At 43.1% G+C, this 18,846-nt stretch overlaps 1 protein-coding gene across 3 annotated transcripts in view; it reads left to right on the top strand.

The window, feature by feature from the left end:
* Window positions 1-18,539, top strand: part of LOC144934554 (sodium channel protein type 2 subunit alpha-like) — a 58,554-nt gene extending 40,015 nt beyond the window's left edge. For all 3 annotated transcript variants that reach the window (XM_078860475.1, XM_078860474.1, XM_078860473.1), the window contains 6 exons: window positions 2,289-2,561; window positions 4,806-4,862; window positions 5,882-6,019; window positions 8,255-8,359; window positions 10,299-10,569; window positions 15,871-18,539. In XM_078860475.1, coding sequence (XP_078716601.1) covers window positions 2,289-2,561; window positions 4,806-4,862; window positions 5,882-6,019; window positions 8,255-8,359; window positions 10,299-10,569; window positions 15,871-17,021 — 1,995 coding nt within the window. In that variant the 3' untranslated portion in view covers window positions 17,022-18,539. The remainder of the gene's footprint in view (window positions 1-2,288; window positions 2,562-4,805; window positions 4,863-5,881; window positions 6,020-8,254; window positions 8,360-10,298; window positions 10,570-15,870) is intronic.
* The last annotated feature ends 307 nt before the right edge of the window (window positions 18,540-18,846 follow it).

Below are 18,846 nucleotides of genomic sequence, written 5' to 3'. Positions count from 1 at the left end.
TACATCGCTTAAAAATATACAAATTAAACGAAATTATGTTTTATCTTACCACGTAAAGCCCACTGTGGTATTCACTTATTTTTCAGAAGTGTCCTGGCCACAAATCATAGCTCAACAAAGTGGCTTATCACGTGAAAATTTAGAGCAGCAAAATAACATTCTAAATAATAAACAACGGTGACGGTAAACTGCATGGCTGGTTCAGCCTAAGATGGCTCGTGGCGCGCCTACATGGCTCATGCGTGCGCTGCTCTCGCTATGAGTCGAACGTAATTGGTTTATTGGTGTGTTTCTATGGAAATCCGATACATAATGTCACTAGCACATGGACGGACGTGGTGTATGATTGAAAGGAAATTGGTGCCTTTGGTCTGGGTTTGGCTGCTCGTGTGGGTGTGCGGTGTTTTCCATGGTATGACTACACATTGCTCATTTTATATCCAGGGATATGTTTATCCTGTCAATTAGCGATAGTCGGAGACAACTTGTTTTGATGCTGTTGAGTATGCAGTGGTCTAGTAAAAGCCCTCTAGTGGCTAGCAGACCTCGACATTGAATATATTTCAATAGATGTTTTAATATATATAGCTCCTGAATATATTTCCCTACGCAAACATAGAATGATGAAATATAAATGCTCTCTCACCAAGAAATCTGGGATTACTCTTTATCAGACAGTCTGGGATTAAGCGGTGGTGCAATGATTAGTACATTCCGACTTCAGTCCAATTCCCAGCAATCGCTTACAAAAGTGGCGAATGATATTTGAACAAGTCCCATTAAAGGATTTGACCAAACGTTCCAAATGCAGGACCATCCTGAAAGAGAGTCTGAAGACACAGCGAGGCTTCTCTGCCTTATGCTCTCCAATTGGATGCTGTTTTGCCGAATGCAGCACATGCGTAAGAAAAGTTGAATCCTTGGGACTTGGCAGCGCATGTGCATTTCCCCCATGCTGAGCTCTTGACACAGACATAAGTGGCACTTGAATAATTGATAATGAAACTAATGTAGGGCCCTCTGTTAATCCAGTGCTGTATTAAGGCCTCTTCACGCCATTTCAGTCATGAGGTGTTTGACCACATTTTGCCATGCTGATCAGTGTGTGATGGTGAAGAGGGTGGGTTGGGTGGGTTTTGGGTGAGACAAAACCTTTTCAGATCTCTTGTCACTGATATCGGCCGTGACCAGCAATTGAACTCAGGTTTCCTTGTTCAAAGTGCAGTGTACTAACCCGTGCAGCCCGCTCCGCTGCAAACGCAACCTACATTACGTAAATGTTTAGTGTGCAAGCATTAAAGTCGCACCAAGACCATGCTGTGAATTTGGATCAGGCCATATATAGTATATGTGTATAGTAACCATGATACACTACCACAAACCGTTATGAACAAGAATCACCCACTTTCCTCTATTGTGCGGACCAGATGTTTCTTGAATTATGGTCCATGGAAGTATCTAATTCCGTGGACCATCTCTAAAACGAGAGATTTGACTGCTCTGTAAGAAATCCCAGTGAATACTTCGTCACACGACATGATGCTGATCGCAAAATTGGAATAAAACTTGGGAGAAGATTTTTTTAAGTGAAAAAAACTAAAATGTATGAAATAATGATACGTAAATAAAACAAGTTCGAAATATCATGCACGTGCATGGATTCTGTAATGCTCTCCAACATGTGTGTGCCGTCAGAAAGATTTAAGTAGCACTACAGATGCTGATTGGTAGCCATCAGGACAAAATGTATTTGCAATTACAAGAGTCCTTTTTGTTCTGGTGTGAATCTCCAAGTTTGATGTAATTGACCGATTTTACATAGGTTAAGTCTCCCATAGTTGAACAAATTTTCACCACAGTTGTGATCCCCGCACGCGTAACTAGTGTAGCAATATGGTCAGCGCAGTTTTGGGGTTTCAAGCCCAAAGACCTGGAGCCAGTTACTGGCAGATGTTCAGGATCCATCCTTGAATCTGAGCTAGTTTTGCCAAATACTTCAAAAAAAGTGTGATTCCAAAGAGCTTACTAAATGTGATCAGCATGTATTCATGAAGAACTGGACACATAAGAGTGCACGATGATAAATGTTCAAACTTACTAAAGTTTAGTTCATGTTGGACGATTGCGAATACGAGTTATCATGACCCCATGTTATATTGACAGGCGGGCGGACAGACATAGCATGAGCACTTTTAACCTCATTTAAAATCGGGAAAAGTGAAAGCGGCCACTGCTCGTCATCGGCCGTGCGGATGTGTGTGTGTGTGTGCACGCGCCCACTCACACAGGTGGTGGTGAACGCGCTCGTGGGCGCCATCCCCTCCATCATGAACGTGCTGCTCGTGTGCCTCATTTTCTGGCTCATCTTCAGCATCATGGGCGTCAACTTTTTCAAGGGAAAGTTCTTCAAGTGCGTCAACAGTACGGACGACAGCACGATGAACGAGTCAATAATCCCCCACCAAAACGCGTGCTTGGAGCAGTCGCCCTCCCTGCGCTGGAAGAACCTTCCTGTCAACTTCGACAACGTGGCCTCCGGCTACCTGGCCCTGCTGCAAGTCGTGAGTTGCGTCCCAACGCCTCCTCCTCTGCACACGAGGTCACAGCGGCGTTTATCGCACCAACGAAATTAGTGACGCGGAAAAATCTTTTCGTCGACAAATAATTTGTTTGTTTGTGTTCGTCAACGATGACGATGAGTGGACGAACGTCATCGAGTGTGACGACGACTGCTTTGACTGTCCACCAAAGACCAAAGTTTGACTGACTACGACAATGTGAAATTATATTCTTGGTTCTTTCGGTAAAGTCACGTAGAAGGGAAATAATAAAATAATATAAATATAAAACAATAAAAATTCTCACGACGTTTCGACTGCAACACAAGCAATCATCATCAGGTGTGAAATCCATAGCTTGTGTTGCAGTCAAAACGTCGTGAGAATTTTGATTGTTTTATATTTATATTATTTTATTATTTCCCTTCTACGTGACTTTACCCAAAGAACCAAGAATATGAATCCCTGCAGTCACGAAAGCTTTAAATCAAAATGTGAAATTAACTCGTTTGCATGAAGACCCAGACGAAGATTATTCGCTATGTTATTAGACACCGCAGTGCACAGAGGAAGACCATATCTGGTCATGGGTTTATATGCATGCGGAACGATTTACTGAGTTAACTGATATTTGACTCATTTAGTCGATGAGTCTAAGATTATGACCACAATCAAAAATGCGAAGTGAACCCTGCTGCCCATGCAGCGTTAAAGCTGTATTGCTTCGTGCGTGACCTCCACGTGAAGTTCCATCTACTAAAACTACTAAACTAAACTTGTGCTCAAGAGCTGCCACCGTTGGACAGAGCTATCCTTGCCCAAAACCCTTTGCCGGCTTTGGAATTGCCCATGATGAGCATCGGCTTTCATAACAACGTTGTTTTAAGGCATTGGCTCAGCGCCAGATGTAATTACGTGACACGAGCAAGGACCCAGAGTGGAGGGGGGTGCGTATTGGAGAGAGCTTGATAGTGGTGGTCTGCTCGCAGTATAAACCCCGCCTGAGAACATGTTGCTGAGGAAAGAGTATTGAAATTTAATAATCTGGCTATACTGTGTTGAGACATTACAACAACGTTTTTTTTATGCACATCACAGATAAAATGAGATATATATTACTATTGAACTATTTTTATTTTACCAGGTAAGACTCACTGAGCAATATAGCTCTTTTTCAGACGTGACCTGGCCACAAATAATAGCTCAAATGAAGTGGCTTATCGCGTGAAAATTTATAGCAGCCAAATACTCTAAACGCTTGTTTCTAAATGTGGAGGTAAAAACCGGAGGACCTGGAGAAAAATCCACACGACCACGGAGAGAACATGCAAACTCCAAATATACAGGAGTCAGGGGCCAGGGATCGAACCCACGACCTCCTGTATACCAGGCGAGGTAGTTAACATCTCGCCACCATGGCTCCCCATATGTAAAGATGTTGCAGCTTAATACCTCTTTTCCACAGTACAACTGAACCGCGCTGGAGCCATGCCGTGCCATCTCTGCACGGCTCAGCAGGTGCCAGGTTGATTTTCCACTGCAGAAGCCTAGCCGAGCCGTGCCGTGCCGCTTACGTCACACACAATTAATGCTTCATTAGCCCAGCAGCCTGACCCTGCTTGGCCCCAAGCCAGATTCAGATGTTTCGTGAGGCCAGGCTTTTACGGTTTTATTGGCTCGACAAATATACAGTGGAAAACCATCCCATACCAGGATGGTCACACACTGGCACTGCTCAGATGTTCCAGTGGTACCGGGTTGAAAGTTGTGGAAGTAGGTTTTCTTGCTGCTAGGCGAAGAACATTGTTAGTGACTGTGTATTCATGGTCATGTATGTGTCATGTAATAAAAAGATTGTTTACTTAGAGAACTAGTTTTGTTTGTTCTATGGTTCAGCGCTAATGCAAACTGTTTGGCTATTAATGCAGCTCATTATGGATTGACCACCTAACACTCTGAGCAAGGAGCGGTGGTGCACTGGTTAGCATACTGCGCGATGGGACTGGGACCTCCCCTTTCCCCTTTCACCAACTTCCACTGACCAGCATGGGTCAATCAACCACCACAATGGCTTGGTTCTAGCAGGGAAATTACAAAAGTACAATAAATTATTACTTATTTTTATATAGCACTTTTAATTCAGCCCTTAGTTTTGATGCTAAAATTGTTTTGCGTAAATAAATCATGTGTTGGAATGCTGAACTTTGCAAGGTAACGAGGCCGTGATTTGTCTGTCTGTCTGTGCAGTCCACATTCAAGGGATGGATGGATATCATGTACGCTGCAGTTGATTCTCGTCAAAATGTAAGCTGTTATATCCAAAACTTTGAATTCCCAGTGTTAACACAAGGCAACGAACGCGCCTTTTCTACGGTTGTGTTTTATACGTTCCACTCGTGCCTCGTAGAAAATTGCTTTTTTAATAGAATGATGGGTTAAGTAAAAATGATAATCATCGCTGAGTAGAAAAGAAACTGCAGGTTTTACTTGCTGCCCGTTCTCATTTCCTCTCAGTGAAACAAAAAAAAGCGAAAAAACCCTGTCATTATTTTTCATTCGCCTGTTATTTCACGTGTGAGTTCACCGAAGCAGAAAGTTCTGACACTTGAATCAACATGCGCGCATATGCGAATAACTCTGCGTGCGATGGTATGCTCATCACTTTCCCCAACAAGCCCCCCCCCGTATACATGTTTCAGATTTGTCTCTGTAACGCAGCTGCACTGAAGGCTGAGTCCAACAGCCCTGTGCCAGGCCTCGAAACTTCGAAGTCTATGCCAGGATGAGTGAAAACTCTTTGGTTGCGACAAGGTCAAGTGGTTCTGCGACCACAGCATTGAGCCGTCACTGCTGACATCCTTTGGTTCGAAGTTGGTTTTCAGTTACTCGTGATTAAACCAGGTTGACAAATGTGGCTGATGGTCTTGGACTTGTCACAATCGTCTGTAAAAAAAAAATGTCCATAATACATGAGCTTTTTTCATTTTATTTTGATAAATTCTCGCCATGAGAATGAATAAAACCACCAGTTTGACTGCCAGACAAATGGACGTCGTCGTTGTTGTTGTTGTGTCTGTGTCAGAACTTCCTCTGGTGGCCTTTTTCAGCCTCGGCTTCAAAGCGCCATGGCCAGTTGCATAACATCCCTGAAGTTACAAAAACAATTTCCTCAATGAATACTGACTTGAATAGGCATAAAAAGGACTGTGTATTCGAGTTTTTGTTTTATGCAACTGGGCCCTGTCTTTGAACGGAATCCCAGTGACTTGGTCGGTGTCCTGATTAACACGTGCTGTACCCTGTGTTGTGTTATTCCATTGCAGAATACCGAACAGCCTCGGTTTGAGGAGAGTTCGGGATACTATTTGTTCTTTGTCATCTTCATTATATTTGGAGCATTTTTCATCCTCAACCTTTTCATTGGTGTGATCATTGACAACTTCAACCAGCAAAAGAAAAAGATACGTTCCCCTCTTTGGCTCCGCATTTCACTGCATGCCGCCCGTGTACTGTAACGTGCCGTCACTTTTTTTTCTTTCTTGAGCGTGCGCGTGCGTGTGTTGACGCGCGTGTGTGTGCTCACGCTTCACGAGTGTGCTCCTAATCGCTTTGAGTTTGCTTTCAATTATTTAAGCCAAATCTCATGCAAAAATAATTATTTTGCCACTGCCGATGCGTCTCTGGGTTGTGTGCCATGTTTGGAAGCAAAGCAACGTTTTCACTGTGCGCCGATGAACCAGATGAGAGAGAGAGTGATCTTTCATATTTTTTTATAAATGTATATATTTTTTAATATATTCTTTCAAAGGAGAGTAACTGGGGGGAAAAACATAATGTTGACGTGAATTTTCTGCAATGGATTTGAGTTGAAAATGTGGCTGCCAACTGTCAAGAGGTGATCTAAACAATGATACTTTTCAGATTGTTTTGGGGGGTTGGTGGTCTGGACAAGGTTGATAAGCATTATGCATGCAATGTGGTGGTCTCCAATGGGATGCAAGGCATGATGGGAGTCGTGATGTTTGTATAAGCAACACACTTTTGCCTCCTGTTTGTTTCCAGCCTCCACGCAGTTTCCCATTGCAATGGGGTTGCCTCACCATTCACAGCAATGTGTTGTTCTTGAAGGGATGCTGCTCTCGTTTGTCAACGTTGGCCCTGCACGCAGAATTAAAAAAACACGCCTCGTTTGTTTCGTTTTTGTCGCACGTGCAATTTGATTCTCAGAAGTCAGCCATCCCCCTTGAAAAATATCCTATCATTAAAGTGAGTGTTCATGGGGAGCTGGTGAAAGGCTTTCACAGCACAACGCTGAGTGTTAATAAGACTAATTTCCTGCGAGGAGATCCCATTGTGCAGCATTACTAAGTAATCTCTCAAGACCCGAGAACGCAAGCCTCCTCTTTTATGGGCATCCCCCCAGTGACTTCTCCGGCAGCCGAACACTTTACAGATCACGCCTTTTCCTCCGCGTGCACCCCTTTGTAGAGCCCATCCATTAAGGTGGCTCCATTTCCTGTGAAATGCAGGGTGCTAATTCACCCATTCCCTGTTGGACTACACGGAGACGATTTGCAATGTGCCGCTTGTTTAGCATGCGACAGTGAGCACTCTGCGTGCATGCAGTTGTGCCATTAAGTGCCTGTAGAATGCAGCTTGGGAAGTAGGTCTCTGCAACGTCTAGAGTTTTCTTCCTTTGCACACGTGGGTCTCCTCCAGGCGCTCAGATTTCCTCCCACGCACACGTGGTACCAAATACAACAAATTGGTCAAACGTCGCAAACAGGCAGCTTATCCGGCAACGAGCGTTGAGACTTGGAGAGCAAATCACCGGGAACGCGCCCGCCCTCGCCAGGTCTCAGGAGCTCATCAGCATCGAGCCTGGATAGTGCTTGCTGCGGGGTCACGTGGTGGGCAGCAGAGGGCAGTGCAGCAGATGTTCAAACGCCAAAACTGAAACCTTTTGCGAGGAATCATGTTTGCGTTAACCGCATATTCTTGTGGCGAACGTGCAAACAGAAAAACATGCTCTGCTCATACTATGCATTGTCTTTGAAACAAATTTTTCCACACCAGAGCTGTCCCAGTTTCAAAGGCAATGCATATTACGGCTAGATGATGTTGTTTGGTTGTACCGTATGGTTATGCCTCTACGCCTATGCTCCCCGCCTTCTCCAACCCGCACTGACCAGCGTGGTGAATTATAGTCAAATAACCCCCAACGAGTCAAGTGGCTTGGGATGGGGGTGGGGGGTGCTCATCCGTCAATGGATTAACAAAGGGCTAGACATATGCTTGTACGTGAGGATCATTATGATTTATATGTTCAGACTATCAGCTGTCCGCGTGTTTTACAATAGCTGAATTAGTCTCGGCTGAACCCAAGCAGTGTTCGGCTTCGTTAAAAACACGACGACATTTCCCCGCCGTGGCCCTTTGCAGGTACGTATGAACCACTGAGCGAGGCGTCTTTATGAATGTCACCACTTGCGACAGCCGGTGTGTCCCAGCGTGTCGTCGTAACGGTGCGGTTTCACCCCGAGGGATAGCGTCGCGACCGGCCGTGCTGAATTAGCACCGCTCGCCAGAGATGAAGGCACATCGTGAGAGCCCCGCTCGTTTCCCTGTCAGCGCCGACGCACACCGACGCGAATGGAAGGTTGTAACCAGATTTTTTTCTTTTGTCGTCCCTGCACTTTGGTGGAGAAGACATCTTCCTCACTGAGGAGCAGAGGAAATACCACAACGCCATGAAGAAGCTCGGATCCAAGAAGCCCAGAAAGCCAGTGCCAAGACCGAATGTAAATAACATCCCCTGTTAAACTCTCTGACTGAAGAGGTGGTCCCTAGATTTCCGTCAAGGCAACCGAGAAATAGGTCAGATTGTTCGGGGGCGAGTCTGCCGACCAGAGTTTGGCTCCCAGCCATGGCTGGCATCTGTGGCGGTGGTGAGTGTTATCAGACGCAGGATCATCTTGGTTCTTTCGGTAAAGTCACGTAGAAGGGAAGTAATAAAATAATAAAAATAAAACAGAAAAAAAAAATTCTCACGACGTTTCGGCCACAACGCAAGCAGCCGTCCTCAGGTGAAGAAAGTTTCATTTCTTATTTTATTATGTTTTATTTTTATTATTGTATTACTTCCCTTCTACGTGACTTTACCGAAAGAACCAAGATGAATCCCTGCAGTCACGAAAGCTTTAAATCGAAATTTAGACGCAGGATAAATTAAGATTCTGATGCTGTCCTGGGACCCTTCGATTCATCAACATACACTGACCACAATGGTAAAGTATGATCTAGCAACTCTGACGACTGACATGACATGGGGTGGCCTTCATGCAGCATTAGATTGACAAAGGGCTGTTACTTTACAACTTGTTTTGTTAGAAAAACAGTGCATTTGTCAGTTTTAGATAGTTTATTGTTTTCCCAAAAATGTCTTGTTTCTTGTTAACATTTGCTCCAGGTGTTGTGTGCTGTGGTTTATCTTGTTTTTCTTTAGAGGAACAATGGATGGCATTCATGACATATAGCAACATCCTGAATATAGCAATCTATTATTGGATGGAATTCATCATGTAACATTCGTTTACAGCATCTAAAGTGCATTTATTCAATGAAACATGACTTATGAATTTCATCCGGTTCTCAAGTAGGATACGTTTTTGGGAGGATGAAGTGAATATCACTGAGCAACCCTGAGATGCCCATCCAGTGACTTCTGGTCCACAGAGTTGAGGGAAGCACTCTCCCACCCGCTGTGCATATGAGAGTAACGTTCGATACATGCCAGTCAAACAGTCAAGCCGATATAAGATTTCTCAGAGCTGGAATTTGACCAAATTATGTTCCACAGGACAATTCTTTTTTGCGAATAAAATGAAACCTAGTCTGGTGTGTGTGCACTCTGCCACACCTAGTAGAGAAACGAGTCTGAAGCATGGCACAGATGGGATGGAAGGCACTGAATAGCAGCACTGATACATATGAGTTGACGTCTCGTAACCAAAGTCTGTCGGCCAAAATGTTAATGATTTTGCGTTTTTCTTTCGCGAGTCACGTCTCTTTGCCATGCATATTTGATAACCCTTAAAAACGACCCCACACATTCTGCCGTAATAAAGTTAGATGTGTTTTTTTGTTGGGTAAATAAATCACATGGGTATAATTTATTTCACTTGTATTATGATGATCATAATTGACCCTCTGCTAATTCGTATCACGTGCACAATTTTGATACTTGCGATGATGATCACGGTGATGACGACGACGATGATAATGATGATGATTTTTTGGCATTTATATATTATTTGATTTTAAGAAATTATTACAAAACAAATCATATGCACGATACATTTCGGCTAATGCAGCGAATGTGGTTGGGCAAGTGAGACCGCTCAAAAAATAAAACTGTTAAAATAAGACAAACAAATAAGAGACTTCTAGTTACCCTGAATCATGAAACTTTATTAATCCCTGGGGGCCACGTGGTGAATTATCACAATCATAATGATGACATGTATGATGATGATGATGATTACAATGATGTTTGTGATGACGATGATAATGATGATGATGACATGATGATTACGGTAATTATCATGATGGCAATGATGTTCAAGACAATGATGAGGAAAATGATGATGATGATGACCATCATCATATTCACCTTGTGACAAGCGAGGGCCACCTCTTGTCGAACTGACCTGGTGCCTCCCCCTCCACCCTCCAACACAGAACAAGTACCAGGGAATGGCGTACGACCTCGTGCACTGGCAGGCATTTGAGATTGGCATCATGGTGCTAATCTGCCTCAACATGCTGACCATGATGATAGAGGCGGACGAGCAGAGCGAGGCGATGAAGACGGCACTGTACATCACCAACATCGTCTTCATCGGCATCTTCACCACCGAGTGTGTCCTCAAAATGTTCGCACTTCGACAGTACTTCTTCACGTTCCCGTGGAACGTGTTTGACTTTGCCGTCGTCACCTTGTCCGTCTTCGGTGAGTTCCTCCATCCTCTCGCGTACTGGGCACAAAGACCGCCGTCCTTGTCTTAGTTCTTTCGGTAAAGTCACGTAGGTAAAACATGAAATTAAAATTAATACAAAATTAAACAATAAAAATCATAATGCAAACAGTGATTTTTATTGTTTTATTTTTATTAATTTTTATTTCATATTTTTTACCTACGTGACTTTACCGAAAGAACTAAGAGTATGAATCCTTGCACTCACGAAAGCTTCAAATCTAGCACCAATGTCCTAGTCCAACGTATCTCCCTCGCTCGAATGAACTCGCTGAGCATTTGTGTAGTGCATTGTAGAGGGTGGCCGGAACGTTTGTCCATGGGTTTGATGCTAGGTTATCATGAAAACAAGTAACGTAATAAAATTGAAATAGCCTTCAAAATGTAATTTTTATAATGTATATATACACTATCATGTGTGCACGTTGCATCTCAAAATGCTGGAGAAGTTGTCGACAACAAGATTTTATCTTCTTGGTTCTTTCGGTAAAGTCACGTAGAAGGGAAGTAATAAAATAATAAAAATAAAACATAATACAAATTCTTCACCTGAAGACGGCTGCTTGCGTTGTAGCCGAAACGTCGTGAGAATTATTTCATTTTATTATGTTTTATTTTTATTATTTTATTACTTTCCTTCTACGTGACTTTACCGAAAGAACCAAGAAGATGAATCCCTGCAGTCACGAAAGCTTTAAATCGGAACAAGATTTTACTTGGATGAAAAGACTCACCGGATTTGTCGCTAACACTGCCTTACAGCAAACATCTACATCTAGTATGGAAATGGCTCTTATTCAGAGGGAAGAGTGAGTGGGTAGGAAGACTGACTGACTTTATGTTCAGTGATTGCATTTTACAACATTAAAGCGGTCAATTGTCCGGTCCTCATTCTGCAAACTCTGAAGAAGAGTGATTGCCTGAAACGTCAGCCTATGATATATCGGTATGAATGACAACCTTGCAATCGTCGTGTTGTTGATGTGTGCTTGTGAATACCATTGTCCATGCAACAGTCCCTGAATTGTTTGTCTTGTTATTGGTGCTTGCGTTTGTTGTTGTTGTTGTTTGTTTGTTTGTTGCCGGTATTGTTTGCATCGTTTAAAAAAAACATGTTCAATGATAATATTTGTTCTAACAACAATATTCAAAATTCTCTATTTTTGAAATCAAACTGAAACAGTGAAGGTTTTTGTGTTCGTGTGGAGAAAAAGAGACCCAATGTTGGATCCGTCCATTGGTAGTATTTCATTTGTTTTTCGTTTACATACATTTTCTCTCTTAAGTCTTATTTCTGTTTTGGCTTATTGGTTTCTTTGAATTTTAAGATCGGTTTTTTTCTGTAAATATTATGATGATACTTCCGTTTGAAAATACATGGTGTCTATGTTCTATGCTATAACCTTATGCTACACTCTCAGAGAGAGAGGCCTGTGAATGTGGGACAAAAATGCAACATCAGGATCATAATCTTTATTTATCCTGGAGGAGTCCAATGAGCTATGAAGCTCTGTTTCGTAGATGTTCAGTAGGGGCGGGTGAGCAAGTTACATCAACAAACAATGCAAGAGACGCGATATGAGTGCTCAACAGAGATATGGTAAACAAATGACTATAAATAGATGTGGATATATTATAAAAGTACAAATTGCACGAGTGATACATTTGGAAACACAAAATGCAAGCTTGGGCAAGGAAGAAAAACAACAACAGTCCCAGACTAAACGAACACAAATAGACACACAGTCTGTCAATTACATGGCACATTAAAGCCAAAAATCAATGTGACGTTTTTAAAATTTGTTCACATGTCACATGCATGGTTGAAAAAGTATTTGCAGAAATCCTCTTTAAAGGATGCATGACCTTCCCATAACACCCCTCACAATATTTACAGTACATTACCCATTCAGGGTGAATTCACCATACCTGTCACACACGTATAATTAATGTCGAGTAAAACATGTATGTATGCCAGTTGTCCATTGAAAACGAATGCTTCAACTTTACTTTTGCTCTTCGTACAAACCCCAGCGGGCACTCATGCCGATGTTTAATATTTAACATTCTAAATATATTCATTTGCAATAGCCTGAAAAATGTATCACCACCACTCATATTTAATGTTTGTGCTGAATCTTACCCGACCAACAATGGCAGGAGGAGTGGTTGTTAGGCCTTTTTTGGTGAAACTTCCTTTTGTAAGATTAGTTTATTTGAACGATTTAGAAGTCTTCAGAATTTGCATAATATTTACTTGTATGCCTTGACTGGTAGTGTTTGCATTCCTGATAAACAAATGAGAGACGCACTGTTTTAAAGTGTCAAAATTCCATCTGCTTCATTATGTGTTGTAGACTATGGTTTTATGATCATTATGACCTCATACATTTAATTAAGCGACAAATATGGAAAACAACGGCCGACCCTCAAACTGACAGCAGGCTTCCAGACCCTTGCATTGTTCACCCAACAACAGCTGCATGGGGCGATGAATTGGCCAATCTGAAATTTCATTACCGATAAATCAGGCAGAAGAAGAGCTTATACGTGACCAATTGCAACAAGAAAGCTTCTTAAAACTATGACTGTCATGAAATATCCGTGCAAATAATAGACAACCCGTTAGGTAGTGATGTTCTAAAGAAACTGAACGGACAGTCTGCTCACCCATTAAATCCCATGCGGCATGGTGACTTCGCACTCCTTTTGCGATGTTCCCATTGGTTTGGTGTGGCCCATGGAATTGCTGTGAATGGCACCGCAATTAGTCAAAGCTCAAGGGGAATCACGATGAGATTCACCTGTAATAAATTACTGTGAGGGCTCACGCGGGTATGTCGTCGTCCCCCTCCCATCCCACCGTGAGCTTCCCTTAACCATGCACACACCAAATGCCTCTCCAATGGCACATGGCACATCTATAACATGTCTTTGAAATGTGGCCATGTCACATGCTGAAGTCTTGTAAATTATTATTGTTGCAAATAGAACAACCCAGGGCCGATGAGCCAATGTATCGGATTAAATGTGTGTGTGGGTTTTTTTGTTCACGTAATTTCGACATCATCTGCATAAATTGCATAGCATAAACTTGCACATGACAGCTGGACAATTCAAATTGATGGAGGTGTCCAGGATGAATTTTATGGACAAACAAACAAACACGCAGATTAGCCACGTAAAGGATAGTCAGCTGATTGATAATTTCATGACCTCCTTTACACTAGCCATTGGCTGATTGCGGTGTCTTAAATGAAACAGTAACTTGTGACATGGCAACCAACCTCATCGAGACTGGGAGAGCTTCCACAGAATACAGCAATAGAGACCTGAAACCAACACATTCCAATGTCCTGGGCTGCCTAATTCAACACCGCATAGCTCACCCCACTCAAAGGCCTCTGTCTCTGCTGGTGAAATTGCATAATCAATTCCATGTATAAAGGAAGCTTTAGACTGCATATGTATGTCTACGTGTCCCGTTTTGACACGTAGCTATGTGTGTATACATTACATATTTTTGCGTTTGGACGCAGTCTAAATTCCAAATATTACATGTTGTTTTGACAATACCTAACGCTTGCTGTGCTACAAATAATTACGTGCGACAATTAATTAATCGCTTAATGTCGATTATTTACACGCACGATACGAATCCGTTTCCTTTTAATCCACCTTGAATATCATTCGTTGAATTGTAAAACAAAACTACGATTAACAGCTATTATAGCATCGAGAACATCTACACTGTATACCTTCTTTGAAAAAAAATACATCTTTGCCCATATTTTAGTCGGTTACATATTTAATTTTCCCATTATTTTCTTTGGAATAATATCATTGGCAGTCTAAAGGCTATCCTAATGTGTGATGTGCCACTGGTGTTGAACTTTTCGCCTGCACCACAAATCTGAAACACCTCCAAAGATCCTGCCACACACGGGGGCCGGTAATGATGATGATCAGAATTCAGCATCGCCTTTCCCGCAGAGCGGCGTGTTTCACGCAGCTCCGTGAAGGTGATTGAGACCAGCAGAAATAGCAATTGCACAGGCCTAGTCAGTCACATCATTGGAACAACACAAGGCAATTAGAGATGCCTCTCATCTTAAACGACCAATGTGGAGCTGGGTTTTTTCGACCAAAGCTCAGTTTGGGGAAACCCTCTCAATGCCCAAGTACTTAACAACCAATAAGCGGTCAGACGGATCAAAAATGTTCCATTCCTCGTCGCTGTAGGAGAACGAGACCATGTGACTGAGAGTAATGTTGAGGGTAATTGTAATAACATGGCTCAGTGGCTCTCACCAGCGGCATTTAGAACCCTCAGAAAGCTTCTGACGGAAGGGCACGTTAAGGTGAACTTTTTTTTATCTCACTAAAATACTCACCCCCCCCTGTGTGGTGCTATTTTTGGTGGAAAGGTCCCCACTGTCTGGCAGATCAATGCATACCGGGATTTATCGGGGTTCCTTTCTGTTTGTTGGTGCTGTCATTTTGGGCTTTCGGTTGGTGCATTGAGTTAATTGTTTTCACTAATCTCGATGATTTTTTTTAACAGTAATCATGATACGCGTTCAATTAAGACTATCCTTAATGTTTTCTATTTGCATCACAGCATGATTTTGTTCTCAGCCATCAATGTGAATGAAAACATGAATGTGAGTCGATCACATACGTGGTCACAAAAAAGTTATGATTTTCATGTAATATACAGTAAAAAATATGTGCATAAAAATGTACAACTATCTTTTCAGTTCCCTTATTTTATCATTCATAGCACACGAATGATTTGAAAATATCGATACGATTTGTAAAAATGGGCCTCATTAAATGTTAATAACGATGATGTGCATTACATCAGCGGCATACAAACTTATACCCGAGAACATTCTGCATTGACACTACAATTGAATGATCTTAGTAATTGACAGTATTTCAGTTCTCTGATCTCGGTCATAACTGGGCCTTAATTTCTGCCGTGTCTGTCCGCTTCATTTAACCGTAAAATATTCCCGGCACCCAGCGCACCACGTCCATCACAGCTTCTACTATAGCTGTGACTGCTAGTCATGTGCCTACTCAAATATACCAGCAACGTGGACATTTATTCGGTGACAAAAATTAAGCCATGGTCATGACCAGAGTTCTTCAATCCAGCCCATCACGATTTACGTATTTCTCCCCGCCGATCCGAGCGCACCCAGAACATTTAAGTGAACAGTGAGCCACGACGGGCAATCAAGAGGGTGGCTTTTTTTTCTCCCTTTCAGACCTCGCGATGGCTGACAACAGCTGGCTGTCCAACATCGTGGAGCCAACTTTGTTCCGGGTGGTGCGTCTCTTCCGAGTTGGTCGCATCCTACGTCTCATCCGCGGGGCGCAGGGCATCCGCACGCTGCTCTTCGCGCTGCTCATGTCGCTGCCGGCGCTCTTCAACATCGGCCTGCTCCTCTTTGTGGTCATGTTCATCTTCTCCGTCTTCGGCATGTCCAACTTTGGCTACCTGAAGCACACGGCCGGCATCGACGATATCTTCAACTTCGAGACGTTCGGCGGCTCCATGCTGTGCCTCTTCCAGATCACGACGTCAGCCGGCTGGGACGGGCTCCTGGCACCGACCCTCTTGAGCAAGGAGCCGGACTGCGAACCGAACGCCGTTCACGTGGGCACCAACGTCGTGGGCAACTGCGGCAACAAGGCCATCGGCTGCGCGTTTTTCGTGACGTACATCATCATCTCCTTTCTCATCGTCGTCAACATGTACATCGCCGTCATCCTCGAGAACTTCAATGTGGCCACGGCGGAGAGCAGCGAGCCGCTTAGCGAGGATGACTTTGAGATGTTCTACGACATCTGGGGAAAGTTCGACCCCAACGCCACGCAGTTCATCTCATTCACAGAGCTCCCGAATTTCATCGACAGCCTCGACGAACCGCTGCGCGTGCCCAAGCCCAACCAGCTGGCTGTGGCAGTCATGGACCTGCCGATAGTGGAAGGCGACCGCATCCACTGCCTGGAGGTGCTCTTCGCCCTCACCAAGCGCGTGCTCGGTCAGGGCGAGGGCCTGGAGGGCCTGCGTGAGCAGATGGAGGAGCGCTTCATCGCGGCCAACCCCGAGCAGGTGAACCTCGAGCCCGTGACGACGACACTGCAGCGGCAGCAGCAGGAGATGGCCGCGCTCAAGATCCAGAAGGCCTACAGGAAGTACCTGGAGTCGCTACCGCCCGAGGGAGGGCCCGCGCGACTGGCGGCGCTACGCGAGATGCGTCGCGCCAGCAAGGCCCGCGACCACCTCGCCACGGTGGTCACGGCGAAACGTCAAATGGCTTCGGCGGAGGCGTTGAGCTCGTCGGGCGAAGACGAGGGTCTGACAGCCGCCAGCAGCAACGGCAAGATTTCGGAAAGCTCAAAAACTGGCTGAGCTCAGTTCTGCCTTTAAAAGAAAGATGTAAAAATAGACGCTGCCAAGAGTGGAGGTTGTGAGACGCGACTGGGATGAGTTCGTTTTTTTTTTCGATTGCGCTTACTGACGCAAAATGGTATTTAAACGCCGTGCTTATTACTGCAGCTGAGATTGAAAATAAGAATATTAAAATAAGCAAGCTAGTTATCAGTGTTTGGCTGAACATTTTACACATTTTATAACTTTTCCTGGACATTTATATATATAAAAAAAAACACAGGATATGGGTTAGATAGTACCAAACACTGGAACAGCAGAACACTCTTTAAATACAGGAATTACATGTTTAATTGAAGATGACATCTTTGTGAACAAAATAGAAATAAGCATGTGATTAGTCTAAGATCAGTATCACTTTCTTTTATACATATCTATACAATATGTACTTGTATATCAGCTCATATTCGCTGTATTTAAAATTTAGTTCGGTTTATATTTTTGCCTCTTAGATTCGGTTATTATTTGTGTCATATTCATCCCTCATATGACTTAATGTGCTTCCTCTATAGGCATTGAACAATGACCCAAGATCACGCAGTGATAGTAAAATCAGTCACTGCAACATGTAGCAGCTTGAGATGCAGGTGTTCCCAGTTGCTGTATAAAATCTGAAAGTGCATTGTATCAGCTGTCTGTTGCCATCTCGCTGCACATTTAACCTCAACTCATCAGAAATGAGGCAGAAAATATAAATAGCTCGACGTCAAAATAATAAGTGGCGTGTGTACCATTTACCTACCTTATTTTTTAGGTGCGCTGTCAATAAGCTGACTTAAGCTGAGTCACGACACTTTGTATTAATAACACAATTTGTAAAATCAGCAGAGAGCAGTATGGCAAAATCCATTGTTATACTGTACTGTGAACCAACGTCTGTGTTCCCCACCTTTACCAACCCGCACTGACCAGCGTGGTAAAGTATGGTCAAGGAAACCCCATGACCTTCATGGCAATGATCATCTGCCATCCAGCAGTGGACTGACGGAAAGGGCTGTGGATGTTCTATAACCCATTAAAATGAGTGAATGTTTACAGCACACATCATGTCACTTGCAGCGTCACTTCTGAGGGTTCAGAGGTCAAGATGCTCGTGAGTGAGTGTGTACTCGTTCATGGTTCTGGACTGTGGAAGCCTAGAGCCTGAAAAAGGGATGGAGGTTGGACGAATGAGTTTGCCCATTTGCTGATCACAGGGAAATTTCTTTCACCAATTAGAAAGTAATTTTTTTGTTATTGCATAACCAACCACAAGGAATGGTTCCAAGCCCATTTACAAACCACCCTCAACTCCACTCAGCCTCTCCATCTCAATTTCCCACCACTCAGAAGACTCTGTCCCATCAGCCGGAATAGCTGTGCTCGTAAAATTATAATTTGTTTTGTACTCTCTTTATCATTATCATCACCATGATATTTGTTTTCGAATTGCATTGTCATGGTAACAATTGCTATATTTTTTCACGTGTGCATTCAATGCAATTTACCCACTTTGAATGTTTAAATGTTTTACCATAAACATTGCTGAGGGAAGAGGGCATTAGGTTGTTTTTTTTGTGGAGCCAATATTTTATGTGACCTAATGTTTGAAACAGCATTTCAACATTCACCCTGTGTATGTCACTTGACACGATAATGCCTTGGTTGGAGAGAATGTATCAACATAAAGTTCCACCGTTTATCAGATACCTGGAAAAAAATATGTTCTTTCAGATGAAATGTTTTACACAACTGATAGTTATTTTAACATTAAATGTAAAATTATGCTGTAATCTTTTTCAACATC

The sequence above is a fragment of the Lampetra fluviatilis genome, chromosome 10 (assembly GCF_964198595.1).
Source record: "Lampetra fluviatilis chromosome 10, kcLamFluv1.1, whole genome shotgun sequence".
In the NCBI taxonomy this organism is placed as follows: Eukaryota; Metazoa; Chordata; class Hyperoartia; order Petromyzontiformes; family Petromyzontidae; genus Lampetra; species Lampetra fluviatilis.
This window is presented reverse-complemented; position numbering and strand designations above follow the sequence as displayed.